The sequence below is a fragment of the Populus alba genome, chromosome 14 (assembly GCF_005239225.2).
Source record: "Populus alba chromosome 14, ASM523922v2, whole genome shotgun sequence".
In the NCBI taxonomy this organism is placed as follows: Eukaryota; Viridiplantae; Streptophyta; class Magnoliopsida; order Malpighiales; family Salicaceae; genus Populus; species Populus alba.
The window spans coordinates 1,531,435-1,545,832 of NC_133297.1; the positions used below are offsets into that span (position 1 = coordinate 1,531,435).

Below are 14,398 nucleotides of genomic sequence, written 5' to 3' on the forward strand. Positions count from 1 at the left end.
CAACTCTGGGCAGATTCTGAAAACATTTGCTGTGTTCGATCGCTTTATTTCCAAGTCTGCAACAGAGAACCTCAATCAATGCCTAATGCAGCCTTCCTTTCAAATCTGCTTCTACCAATCAGCGACTCTACGCGTGCTTTTTTAACCCCGGGTTGATTGGCAAACATAAGATTAGAATCATGCTGTAGCTAAGTTTTAAGTAACATCCACTCACTCGGCAAAGCTCGATTGACATGACTAGGTTAACTCATGCAAAATTAGTCATGATTTGTTTAGGTAAACATTATTTTATTTTTAAAAAACTTGAAACAATGTTATTTTAAGTAAAAATATAGATCTGGATTGCATTAGTGATTTTCAAGTTAGTGTAATAATCTAAACTCTTATAAATCAAATTCTAATTTGAATTTAATAATTATGATTTTATGTTGAATTTGATAATAACAAAGTGATTTCACTTCTTGTTAAAAAATAAATAAAATATATTTTTTTTATGCTAATTTAAAGTGATGAGAAGAAAAAACCAATAAAGTCAGTGGTTACAAATTTTTTGTTTTCACAATAATTAACTATTAGAAAAATAATATTTTTTATCGAGTCTAAAATTAGTTTAATTAGTTAGATTTTAAATTTATTTTCTAATAATTATGAATTCGAGTTTTTTCAGGATCTCTATAAAGTTTATATAATTGTTAGTTTTAAAGTTGATAGAACATATTTACTCAAACTTCAATATTAATAAAAAAAAAACAAAATGCACTGTCAAATCCAGCATAATCTTGTATGGAGTGCAAGAAAATCAACGCACTCAGCAGCCGTAGGAGTGGAGGTAGGGGAGGCCTGGTCCTGAAAATTGTTTTTTTTGATAAAACTCGTGTACAGAATCGTAGATATGGAGGAAGGAACAAGCGCTTGCTACCATTGTCATCCTCCGAACGATCATAATCCAAACCCCACTGCAAGGGGATTTGTAAACAATTCTTGATAGCCAATTTGTTAAGTTAGAGCTATACAATTCTTCAAAGATTATTAAACCACAGCCAACCATTGTTTCTTTCCATCCTTAATTTCCTTTTTTCACACCATTTGTTTAAAGTGTTTGCCGACTAGACTGTTGATAGCTGAAATTGATGAGATGCCAGCACGAAAAGGAAGTTTAAGCATGGAAAATGGTCCAATTCCACGTTGTTTTCTCATATTAACTACTCGATCACGACACCGACTCCATCAAAACCCCAAAACTGAAGAGAAATGACTGGATTTATCCATGTTAATCACATTCTTTATGATAAAAGTGTGAGATACAAATACTCTGTAGCAAATTAAATATACTGCCAGAACATCTGCAGCTACATATATCTGTTGACAGTCACTGTATTTACCGGAGGCATTAATCCCGACTCGGGAGAAGTTTTGGATTATGTGCTAGATAAATTAACCCGAGTTTTTAACCGCTAGATCAACTCGTGCTGATTTTAAAACCCAGCCCTGAATAGACCGGTTGCTGATTCGACCTGGGTGCCAGTCCGTTTCTCCACAGCTAATCCGCATTTAAGCATGAATCAAACAAAAGCCAGACTAACAAGTTGGGGTGATTGATGGATAAGCGTGTAATTATTTACATGTAGAAACTGTTCCTAGTTCTGAAACAATCAAGCAATTATTAGTGCTGGTGGTGGTCCATTCCAGCTAGTTGTCAAGAAAAATATGGCTGGAAGATTGTGAGGAACACCCATTTGGATCTCTGCTGTGATTAAACACTACAACGATTCAATTATCTAATCAAAGAAAAGGCTATTTTTTCTTAGGGCCTTTAATCACTTTCTGATAATTGCACAGATTACCTAATGTTCTTGGCTTTTCTCTTTTCTTTAAAGTGTTGTCGTATAGTACTCGTTTCTCCACCCTCCATTACTCAATCTAGATGCCCCAAAATCTGACCTTTGACTAGACATCCACCCATCACAATCTGGTATTGATAATTGCCCTTCAAGACAGTTGTTAGAGGGATACTGGTTGAATTTTGTTGGATTCGACATGTTCATCTAGAAAAAAATCTGGAATTAAAGCAATAATTCGGATTTGTTTTTTTTAGTTGAACTGAACGGTAGAATTCTTGATTTTTAGTAATTCAGTCCAAGTTCAAATCCCGATGAGTCAATATTAAAGAAAAAAGTAGTACTTTTCAGTTTAGTTTCCTACTTGGATATAAAAACTATGATCAAAGGGCACGCATTCAATCTTTCTGGATATAATTGAGACGAACAATTAGAGGTATTTCCACTAAACCTAAGCAGATTAGTATCTTCTGCAAGTGAAGTGATGTGTTGGGTAAAAACAGATCACATATTTTATCATATCTTTCACCTAAACCAGATGGGATAACATATGTTATTGATAACCAAAGATTGCAATCACAGAAATAATTGTCGAAGCTCTCCGATGATTGGCGTTCTTCGTACGTAGCCAAGCAAAAATCTTCGCCTAGTAAAAAACACTTCGATTGTCCTGTATGAAAACTTTATTTTCCCAATAAAGTTGTGGAAGTGCATGCAGCTATATTTTTATTACGTTAAAGGAACGCAGGATTCCATGATTTCTGACAAATTTGAAAGCATCAGGGATTCCCTAGAGCACTTGTTCTTATGCATGATGACCTGTAAAGTTTAGAAACAATGGCAGATTGAACGAATCCCTGCCCACCACTAAGGTCTATCTCATTTACCCTCTTGAGTGGGATTGTTCAGCTAGAACCTGCAAATCATGTGGCCAAACTGCTTGCGGAGAATTAAGACATGGATGTATACCTGCATCCGTTTACGTGGCTGCAAGAATTAAGTGCTTATTAATATCATTGATCGGGCACTTTCTCAAGTGTCTTTGACAGAAATCCAAAGACATTGGACTTGAAATGCTAGCAAACGCCTCGGAATCTTGAATGCTACACGAAATTTCGTAATCCTTCTTCGACATCCCACCCTTTTGAATTGGAAGTTCGGCGTCCCATGCAACACCTTTTTTGGCAAAATACATCACCTCTAGAGCTCTCCTTTTAACACTGATAAATATGCCGGCCATTAACTGGAATGAGATTCGGGAATCCAGATAATGATGCCTCGTAAGAAAATAATTGAATTGCCTGACCCGGTAACTCATGGATATAGAATATGGCTTGGTTAGGTTTGAATCGATTTGATTCGGTTCAAATGGTTGAAACAACCAAGTTAAATTTAATGAATTTTTTATCTTAAATAATAAAAAAGTTAAAATAATTTTAAAGTCACCAAATTACAACTTGCTATAAAAGCCGTTTAAGTCAGGTTAAGCCCGGACCCGTTTCGATAACTATGCCTTTTATCGGCCATCATCGTGCATGCCTACTTTAAAGCTTTTACTCGTGCATTTATCCTCAAACTTGATTAGTTTCTAGATAAAACAAAACTAGAGTATACTACAGTAGTGCCAATTGAAGAGATTCCAGAGGTTAAATAATTAGTTATAAAACATTGCTAATTTTGATCAGCTTCATAACCTCCTCTGCATAGCTCCGAATCTTTTTCAGAGTTCTAAACAATAATTCGTTTGAGTCAAACCGGTTGTCATCATGCTATATATATAAACCTCATGGAGACCTACCTTGGAGCCAAGAGAATCCTTCCCTGTCCTATGCAAACCTCACTTTCTATTCTCCTTGCACTTTAAAAAAAGAACAGTCGTCAGAAGCAGAACACTATACCGCCTGAATTCTCAACATGAAGATGGAAAGACAGGTCATGAGGGTGAAAGAATTGAACCTCGGGCTTCAACTGATAGCCACACTTCTGGTTCTGTGCTTCTGTTACACACACGCGGTAGCAGAAGAGAAGAGCCAGCAGACGAAGAAGACTTTCATAGTTCACATGGACATGTCCAAGATGGCAGCAACTTACGAAGATCATTTTCAATGGTACGATTCATCTTTAAAATCTGTATCAGAATCTGCTGACATGCTTTACGCTTACAACAACATAATCCATGGATTTTCCACCCGACTCACACCAGAGGAAGCTGAATTACTTGAAAAACAACCCGGAATTCTATCGGTCCTACCTGAAATGATTTACAAGCTGCACACAACTCATTCCCCTGAGTTCCTTGGATTGGGGAAAAGCGATGCTGTTCCTCCTGCGTCTGCCTCCATAAGCGAGGTGATCGTTGGAGTACTAGACACTGGTGTCTGGCCAGAGATAAAAAGCTTTGATGACACAGGGCTCGGCCCCATACCAAGTACCTGGAAAGGTACTTGCGAGGTGGGTAAGAACTTCAATTCATCGAGCTGTAACCGGAAACTGATAGGTGCACAATATTTCTCAAAAGGCTATGAAGCAGCATTAGGACCCATCGATGAGACAATGGAATCGAAGTCACCAAGAGATGATGATGGCCATGGAACTCACACTGCAACTACAGCAGCTGGGTCAGCTGTCTCAGGAGCTAGCCTTTTTGGGTATGCTCTTGGGACAGCGCGTGGAATGGCTGCACAAGCTCGAGTAGCAGCTTACAAGGTGTGTTGGTTGGGTGGATGTTTTAGCTCTGATATTTTAGCAGCAATGGAAAAGGCTGTCGCAGATGGCGTTAATGTCATTTCAATGTCCATTGGAGGAGGAATCTCAGATTACAATCGAGATACAGTAGCGATCGGAGCTTTCAGAGCAGTTGCACAGGGAATTCTTGTCTCCTGCTCGGCCGGAAATGGTGGGCCAAGCGCAGGCAGCTTGACTAATGTTGCTCCTTGGATAACCACTGTAGGTGCTGGAACGTTGGACCGTGATTTCCCAGCTTATGTGAGCCTTGGAAATGGAAAGAACTACTCAGGCATATCACTCTATAGTGGAAAGCCACTATCTGATTCATTGCTGCCACTTGTTTATGCTGGTAATGTGAGCAATTCAACAAGCGGCAACCTTTGCATGACAGGAACTCTGGTTCCTTCACAAGTTGCAGGAAAAATTGTGATATGTGATCGAGGGTTGAATAGTAGGGTTCAAAAGGGCATGGTGGTGAGAGATTCTGGTGGTCTAGGGATGATTTTAGCAAACACAGAGCTGTATGGAGAAGAGCTAGTCGCTGATGCACATCTTCTACCCACATCCACTGTTGGGCAAAGAACTGCGGATGCAATTAAGAATTATGCCTTCTCTGATCCAAAGCCAACGGCCACGATTGCTTCTGGAGGCACAAAGCTTGGAGTTGAACCATCGCCGGTGTTAGCAGCATTCAGTTCCAGAGGTCCAAATCTGGTAACTCCAGAAGTACTCAAACCAGATCTAATAGCACCAGGAGTCAACATACTGGCGGGATGGACCGGGGCAGTTGGTCCAACTGGGCTAACAAGCGACAAGAGGCATGTGAGCTTCAATATCATTTCAGGCACGTCAATGTCATGTCCTCATGTCAGTGGATTAGCTGCGCTCATCAAGGCCGCTCACCAGGACTGGAGTCCGGCAGCCATCAAGTCCGCTCTCATGACCACGGCCTATGCAACATACAAAAACGGGCAAAACATATTGGACGTGGCTACGGGACAACCATCAACGCCATTTGATTTTGGCGCCGGACATGTAAATCCAGTAGCAGCCCTTGATCCTGGCCTTGTCTATGATGCCTCTGTTGATGACTACATCAACTTCTTTTGTGCTCTAAACTATAGTGCATCTGACATTAAACAAATCGCGAACAAAGACTTCACTTGCGACTCGAGCAAGAAATACAGTCTGGGGGATCTTAATTACCCATCGTTCTCTGTTTCACTACAAACTGCTTCAGGCAAAGAGGGCGGTGCTGGTGTAAAAAGTACAGTCAAATACACCAGGACTCTGACAAATGTGGGTGCTCCAGCAACATACAAGCTTTCCATGACTTCAAAAACTCCGTCAGTTAAGATCCTAGTTGAGCCAGAATCCCTGAGCTTTGCTAAAGAATACGAGAAAAAGACTTATACAGTGACTTTCACTGCTACATCCATGCCTTCCGGTACAAACGGCTTTGCTCACCTGGAGTGGTCAGATGGGAAGCATGTTGTGGGTAGTCCAATAGCTTTCAGCTGGACATGATCCGAAATCCTGAAGAAATCCCATAAATGATTGTCATTCACGGGACAAGCGCCTGAATTTGTATGTATTTTCAATCTCTTCCCTGATGTTCTAACAGCTGTTCCAGTACAGCAAGCTGTTTCGTTCATAATTGCTCTCTGAGGTGATCAGAGGACATATAAAAAAGAAGGGGGGGAATAATTGTACAGACTCTACAGAGGATAATGGAAAGAATTGTGTGAATTGAAAATGACTCTCCAGTTGCTTTTAGTGCCTCTCAATCTGAAGCCTTTAACAATATACACTGCATGGCTGAGATTTGAGGGACTTGAGTATGTTTGCATAGCAATACATTAAATAAAACTTAGCTTGACAGGGGAGGAGAACAAAAATGCTCACACACTGAACTTCTTGTGACTGCTCAGGTGAAATTAACATATGCCCAAAAACTAACTGGGAAAAGGAATTTTACAAAGCTCAACCTAAGATGAATAAGATGAGGGGGTGTGAAATCATCAAATACATCCCTCGAACTAATTTAACTGAGATACGAGGTACAATATAGATACAATGTAGTGTTAAGTTCTAATCCCAAGAAAATTTGTGGATATTCCCGCCACTCAACTGATCTGACACCCCACGAAATGAATTCCTCCATGTCATTCCTTTACGTCGAAAGCAGATATCAATTCTTATTAACCTTCATCTAAATTTCAAAACTCTCCAAATTTGGCAATTGCCCGGCTCAACTGATTCACTAACAGGGCCACGGCATCATAGAAAAGTATTAACTAACTAATTACTTACGTTGCGAATGCATTTTTCATAATCTTATAACCTAAGGTTCATTCTTGATCAAACAATGGTAGGTTGCATTCCAATGCTAACAGACTCAAATTAACAAAATGCAGTGAGCAATCCATCAACCTCAAGACATTAGAAGGATACTCCTAAATTGCATCAATGAATAAAATTGTTACAAAACTGAACTGTCAGATATAATTTATAGATTTCTAAAAAATGGAGAAAAGGTTACATCATGAATCCTCGATAGACTGACAAACAGGGAGATAGTACGTATCAAGCTGCCAATACTTGTGTCTCACACCTTGCCAAACTTCTTCTCCCAAACAATCCTTAACAGGCAAGGGAATTAACTGTGTAGAGTAGCCCACGTGCTCGAGTTCTAGCGAGACTAAATTACAGTAAACAACATGGAAGAATGCGTTACCTCCACAAAGTCCATTGAAAAAAGAGTAGATTCCTCCAGGCTTCAATAGCGCAGGTAAGTGTTGGTGAAACTCCCTCAGATCTTCATAATATTCTCCATAAGTGTCAAAGAAAATACCTGCACAGATTTAGCCCATATTTCAGAAAGTTATATAATACGCAATTGCTCTGCTGAAATTTCAAAGAATACACTTCATTATATAACTATAATTTTCAGTCCCTGCAAGGACAAAATAGTTTGGTGACATTACAAAACTTCTTGAAACCTTTCCTTATGTCTGCAACACTGCTTGGACTCTACAGAATGACCAAAATAATACTCATACTCAAACTACCAGTAGATAAGAATTATTCAAGATGGATTTATAAGGAAGGTTGAGTAATATGAGAAGTTCAAAACTCAAGTTAGTATACTTCATGACCAAATATGAATCCATTTGTACTGCATGCTCCTAAAGATACATTGTATGACTTTCAATGCTGACATTAAATGAAGATCTACAATGAGGAGTGGGTTATTTTCTTTTGGAAGTTGACGGGGTTTAAATTCAAAAGAACCATTTCTGAGCACCTGTCTCGTGCACACACCACAAAAGAATACAGCGTATTATATTCCTCGAATGAACATAAATTCAGATATGCAGTGCATCTTTGCAAAGAGAATCTGCTTAATAGCTAAACAATAAATTACCACTCTATTGTGAGTTAAACAAGCAGTACAAAAGTATGCATTCTCAATTTCTCATCAAACTATATGATGAACTTATGAACAAACTGTTAGCAAGCAATATAGGTTTCCCTAACAAACTCAAATCACGGAAGCTATACATTGTTACTTTGGAATGACAACAATAACAATACATATCACGATATGCCACACCCTTTTGCAAAAATATAAATACAAACACAATCATGTTTAAAACGGGCATCGTGGATTTACCATCATAAGTTCCAAGTTGAGAAAGAACATCTTGCCACCGCCCAAATACTATCTTCAAATTATCCTTCTCACCCCAACCATTTCGAATCATCCGTTCATAAACCTCCGGATGCGCCTCAACAATCGTATGCATAGCCGGATTATATTGTTGAATAGCTGCATCCACAAGGCCCATTCCAAAGCCAATGTTCAGTATATGACCACCACCTGAGCAAACCGCCTTTGCGTGTGCTTCCATCAATGGCTTCTCCCAAGCCATCATTATCGCCTTGCTATCCGAGTCCATTATCTTGTCTTCACTAAAACTAACCCTATCTTCTAAGTAATTCTCACCATAACCAGAATTTGACTTCTCTTTCCTGGCAATTGTTCCTAAAATTAACTCAGACTGAATCCCTGTTCAATTAGAGGTTATTTTAGTAATTATAACGAAACCTAAGCAGTTTTAATTAATTACGATTGGAGTTGATTAAAGAGGAAGCCAAGATAATTTTTTTTATTGTACCAGCGTTGAGGAGAGTTTCGAAGGCGTCTTGGTGGCCAGCTTCCATGGCGAAGTCTCCTGCGGAGATATTGGAAGGAGAGAGAGCGTTCCACGGTGCGCCAGCTTCGAGGAGGTCCTTGACGATAGCGGCGTGGCCGTGCTTGGCGGCGTGCATGAGAGGAGTGAGCCCATTGCTGTCGAAGTAAGTAACGTCGATTCCTGAGTTTATGAGAGATTTAACTTTGTCTACGTCGCCGTTCTTCGCTGCTTCGCAGAGAATTTCGAATTCGTCCATGGCTGCGCGCGATAATAGTGAAACCCTGCTCCAGAGTCCAGTGACTAGGTGCCTTTCTTTTGGAATTCCCGGTGAGTCTGACGGCTAAGATGAGAGCTACGTGGCATAATCAGGTATGTTTTCTGGTTCCTCAATTTGGTTTGGTGGGCTGGAGCTGATGGTTTTCTTGTGTGGGCTTAGCCCGATTTCGAACGTAATTGGGGGCTCTTTATTTTTTATATTTAATCTACACTTCGGCCTTGGGCTTTTGCCTTTTGATTATGAATATCGGTCTGAAAAAAAAGGAAAAACAAATCAATTGCATCTTACCTCCTTATAAGTTATAACTATATAGGTTTTATCGATTATTTTTCTGAACAAATTTTTTTTCATCGATTAGACATTTTATTCAAACGTAATTGACTTTTGATGATCTAGTAGCCCAGTCAAATTTAGTTGGGATAATTTTAAACACATAATAATATTACTTAATAAAAATAATTGATTTGGATTAATTTAATAATCTATAAGTTAATCCAATAAACTAACTGCTAAATTTAAAAAGGATCAATTTCACCTTATTTCCATGAAATTGTATATGTTTTATTAAATTTTTTTATTAGTGCTAGCATTTCATTTAGACATCATTAGAGGGTGTTTGAGAACATAGTGTAAATCCTGTTTCACTAAAATTTAAATGTTTTTTACTAAAAATTATTTTTTTTATATGAAATCATTTTGATATGTTAATCTCAAAAAATAATTTTTAAAAAATAAAATAAATATATTATTTTGATGTATTTCAGCATAAAAATACCTTAAAAAACAACTGCAACCATATTCTAAAATAATTACTAATATAACATTAATTCTAAAAAATTTTAAAAAATTATTTTAATGAAAATAATTAATTCGAATTTATCTGTTAACGTTGGAGTTAATCCAACAACCCAGTTACTCAAATTCTTTTAGATCAATTACGACAATTATTGTATTATCTGAATGAATTTCGTTGAAAAAATCAAAAGCAATAGAACTTGTCTGTACAGCAACAAATTAATACGGATAAGGACATTTGGCGAAACAGTCCGATTGCATGGTAAAGTTCCTACTCTTAATTTGGCGCAAGTGGAATGACGTTTGCCGTATTTTTATATCCCAAATAAATCCACCAACTTTGACCGCTGTTTGATTAAACTGCCCGCGTTGAAACGTCATCGTTCAGAAATAAAACCATTCGAGTACAGAAATAACCTCGGTCGTCGATGTAGTTTATTTGTTAAAATCATGTGGCACAATTAAAATCATTAAAAAAAAGCACCCCCCCCCCCCCTTTCTCTAGCAAATATTTAGATTGCTTTGGATCCGCATCTTCATTCAAATGCTGTGGAGAAGCTTAATACTCAGAGAATCTACAAGGTAGGGTTTTTTTTTCTTCTATTAATTTTGTTTTTTTTAATGGCTTCAAGTTTTGATCGGTGGGAGAAGGATCCGTTCTTCTCTGCGGCTGAGGAAGTTCAAGAATCAGCAGACAGGTACCGTTTCTAATTAATATTAGCTGATTTATAGTTTTTTCATGAGAGATTTGAATTTTTATGAGTTTTTTCCTGATTAAATTTAATTTTTTATTAGAGATTTTCATATTTTCCTGATTAAATTTAGTTTTTTTTTTTTTTTTACGAGAGATTCTGACCTTACCTCTTAAGTTTCGCTTGTAGTACTAAAAAATTTAGGTGAAACAACACAATATTTGATTAATTTATTGTTTTCGTACTTTTAGGAAGCGAAGGCAATTTTTATTTTTTTATTCTATCCTTTAAGGTTTGATTAAAGCTAGTTTTTTTGAGGGAGTATGCCTGTCTGCTTGACGTTTTTTTATATTGATATATTTTTTTGTTAAATTTGTATGCTATATGAAGGATGGAATCAACGTATAGAACATGGATTCATTCAAAGAAAGAGGAATCTAGCATGTGGGATTCCGAGCAACTATGTCGGGACCTACATACTGCGCTAGGCACCACCAAATGGCAGGTCATCTCTCCCTCTACTCTTTATTGAATGTTCTGTTTTAATCAGCTTAGTTGAGTTTAATTTGATCTGGGGTGGGAAACTCAATGCAGTTAGAGGAGTTTGTTCGGGCTGTCGGGTCGAGTTATGTCAAAAGCTCTGTTGATGATGCGAGAGACAGGCATCGTGATTTTATTGTCGCGATCGAAGATCATATATTAAGAATAGAAAATTCGTTAAAGGAATGTGCCCTTTCAGAGGGAAAGACTTCGTTGCCTTGGGTGCATTTGGATGAAGGGGAGTGCAATGAACTTGCATTGTTTTTGTCAGGGCCACCAACGACATCTAGAGAGAATATATCAAAAAATCATGTCATGGAGAGTGGGATGACACAAGAAGGAGGTGAAGAGTCTCCCCCCCATTCTTCAAAGAACTTCACTAATTTGGTCATGTGCTCCTCCTTGGAGCCGAGGGACGAGAAGTTGCATGGGCATAGGAGGACGGCTAGTGCTAGTGCTGATATTGGTGCGTGGAAAATTGCTATAGCTGAAGATGTTTGCCTGTCTGATCCTTGTAACGAGAAGGCCCCCGTCCCGCGACCCCCAAGAAAGGTACCTAGTTTGTCTGGAATCGTATCTTCTATGGAATCTGTTTCTAAATTCAACTGGCCAAAGAATGGAGTTCGGAAATGGAAAGCAATGGATCGTCAACAAGAATCTGATACAATACCATTGCAATCTTCACAGTTAACTAGGGTTGGTGTATTTCTATTCTATTTGACTTGTTGATTGGGATTTGCTTCTTGATTTTCTTATTATGTTTCTGTTATCGTTAATTAATAGAAATGGGTATTCTTAACTTTTTGTATAGGGCATAGATGCATGCTATGAGAAAAGTAAGAGTTGCCTGGATAGTTATAATGAATGTTATGACAAGCAAATTTATGGCTGGTATGGAGCTATGCAGCGCCAACTTCAACGGTCCCAGTATCAAATGCAATATAGTCGGCCTGTCCAAGCAGCCTTGTCAGTTGTTATTCTCTTTTGCTTAATTGGTGAGCTATTTAGATTTGTTCAAATCTTGTTTTGTTGCATGTGTGGGGTTATATATGTTGCTACAAATGTGCCACTCTTCATTTTGTAGTTGTATTTCCAACAAGCACTCTAGGCTTTACAGCAATTGGGTTATATATATAAATTGATTGACTTAAAATAATTACTGGATGCATGTAGTTTGACAAGCATTTTAAGAGTGTGATTAGATTGGAAAAAATCTCAAGATTGCAACAAGATGAGATGATGTGGTATATACGATGTTTATTACTTTATGTTCTTTGTTGTTAATTTTTGGTCGTTGCATTTTGCTATCAGGCATTTAATTCATTTTATTAGATGAATAGGTAATGCATAGTTCAGGTAGAAATTAGAAGCTGCTGCATCAAATGATGATCATTGTTGTCTATCAAGTTAAGGACTTTCTATTTGAATCATGTAATTTTCTGAATTGGGTGTGCACTTGAGAATGCTTTTGCTAAAGTTTTTAAAAAAAAAACAGGAAAGGAGAAACAAATGAGCCATCATAGGTTTGCTTTTGGGATTTTGCTTTATTTTGAAGTCAGTCATCATTCAGAGTAGTTTGTTGCCTTTTTAGCACTGCTCTGTGTTGCTTCTTTAGCACTGGATTGAGTTTGGTCAATAGTAATAACCACTTTTAAGTTTGTTATAAACAGGTGTAAACAAGGTTGAACTGATATGCAAATAAAGCTACGAAGCTTCCCTTGTTTTTCTTCCAATATTTACAATGCAACTGACATAATTTTGAGTGGAATGATAAGTGAATAAAAGCATTCAAACCACCTGTAACTGTAGTGATATTGTTATGAATAGCTGTTCATTGTGAACCAAAAAAATTTGTGAAATTATGGTAAACTATCATTTTATAAAATGAGGAAAACAAAACTTGTGAAGACAGCCATGGACATATCTAGAAACCCATATCAATAAAACTTACGATGGATCTTCTATAAAAGAGTTTATGGATGATAAAGAATTTTAGTATGAGTTTATTGGTTTATAGAAGCTTATGTTTATTGGTTTATCTGCAGTCTTAATTGTGCTACGTGCAATTTAAGGTCTTGTTCATCCTACAAATTACAGCCTGGGGCAATAAATGGCTCGAAGGGCATCACAGTGGTGATATGCGGAAAGATGTTTTTGAGAGAACAAGAGCTTTTCATTATTATCAAGTGACCGGTTCAGTATAGGTATGTGTTCTCCTGTTATGCAGTAGCCAGTATTATTTCTGTAAATAAACCCCTTGCTCACCCATTTTTTCCCCTTCCTGACCACCATTTCGCCCTTCCTCTTAAACTTTTGATTATGTTGTATAATTGTAAGAGCCAAGAGATGGCGGAGAAAGTTGGCCAGGAACATTTCTCAAGTGCCATCTGATCCTGTATTACATCTTTTTTTTTTCAAAGCCACTTTGGTGTAGTATTTTCAGTTTGGTAAAAAAAACAGCTCTCTTTTCTTTTTCAAAGCTACTGAGGAATTTTGATCTGATATGAGCAAAAAAAACATGAAAAACTAAGAAAATCAAAAAGAATTAATCGAAAAAACCAAACCGAGAAAAAAAAAAAATTAACCGATTAGAAAACTCAAAATAATTTTCTGGTTCGGTTTCAGTTTCAAATGTCTGAAATTGAATGAACTGGAATAAATCGAATTCAGTTCACCCGTAACTCTAAAAAGATGAAAAAAACCATAAATAATTCACTAACCTAAAGCAACCCACTCCCACCTTTTATAATCATTAACCACGCTCGTAGCCCTCCCTCTCCCTCCCTCCCTCCCTCCCTTTTTATTTTTAAGTTCATCCTTGCATCTTATTTTTTCCATCACAATTTTTTTTTCTGGCAACAAATTTTTGAACTTTACCATTTACTTCAACCAAACTAATCCATTTGCTCAATTGCTTCTTAAGAACGACAATGCCTTTGTTTAATTGCTTTTTCAAAATGACTAAGGGTAGGATAAATGTTTCATAGAAGTAAAAATTTGAGCTTTCATTTGATCCAACTTCATTCATTATGAGTAGATTTGTTTTCCTTCCAATCTCAATTGATTTCTAGTTTTTATTTTTCTTGATATTTTGTGGGGTTTTTTTTATTATTATTATTTATCAAGTTGTAATTTGCAACTTTGATTTTGCTTGTATTTTAAATAGAATTCAATCATGTTTTGGTCTTGCAAACTGGAATAGGTTCTTGAATGATAAAAACGAGATTTGCTTCTTGGTTTTACCGGTTTTTGAACAACAAAAACCAAACCAAATTGAAATCAATCGGTTTAAACCGGTTTTGGTTTTAAATTTTTAAAAAATAATAATTT

At 37.2% G+C, this 14,398-nt stretch overlaps 3 protein-coding genes across 6 annotated transcripts; 2 read left to right on the plus strand and 1 right to left on the minus strand.

Annotated features, from left to right (window-relative positions):
* The first annotated feature begins 3,478 nt into the window (after positions 1-3,478).
* Positions 3,479-6,463, plus strand: LOC118036610 (subtilisin-like protease SBT1.7). The gene has a single exon (XM_035042361.2). The coding sequence runs from the start codon at positions 3,753-3,755 to the stop codon at positions 6,090-6,092; it is 2,340 nt and encodes a 779-aa protein (XP_034898252.1). The 5' UTR covers positions 3,479-3,752; the 3' UTR covers positions 6,093-6,463.
* A 532-nt stretch (positions 6,464-6,995) lies between these two features.
* LOC118036618 (protein arginine N-methyltransferase 2) lies at positions 6,996-9,097 on the minus strand. The gene is made up of 3 exons (XM_035042374.2): positions 8,747-9,097; positions 8,242-8,637; positions 6,996-7,419 (listed from the first exon to the last, which is right to left on the minus strand). The coding sequence occupies exons 1-3, from the start codon at positions 9,018-9,020 to the stop codon at positions 7,109-7,111; spliced, it is 981 nt and encodes a 326-aa protein (XP_034898265.1). The 5' UTR covers positions 9,021-9,097; the 3' UTR covers positions 6,996-7,108.
* Positions 9,098-9,995: 898 nt separating this feature from the next.
* LOC118036599 (uncharacterized) lies at positions 9,996-13,491 on the plus strand. 4 transcript variants are annotated; one of them, XM_073404210.1, is made up of 5 exons: positions 9,996-10,418; positions 10,919-11,033; positions 11,123-11,764; positions 11,880-12,063; positions 13,114-13,491. In XM_073404210.1, exons 1-5 carry the CDS (start codon positions 10,381-10,383, stop codon positions 13,137-13,139), a joined length of 1,005 nt encoding a protein of 334 aa, XP_073260311.1. In that variant the 5' UTR covers positions 9,996-10,380; the 3' UTR covers positions 13,140-13,491. The 4 variants fall into 4 exon arrangements, with proteins under 4 accessions (XP_073260311.1, XP_073260313.1, XP_073260312.1 ...); XM_073404212.1 differs by having other exon boundaries at positions 11,127-11,764; XM_073404211.1 differs by having other exon boundaries at positions 9,998-10,534; positions 11,127-11,764.
* Positions 13,492-14,398: the final 907 nt, after the last annotated feature.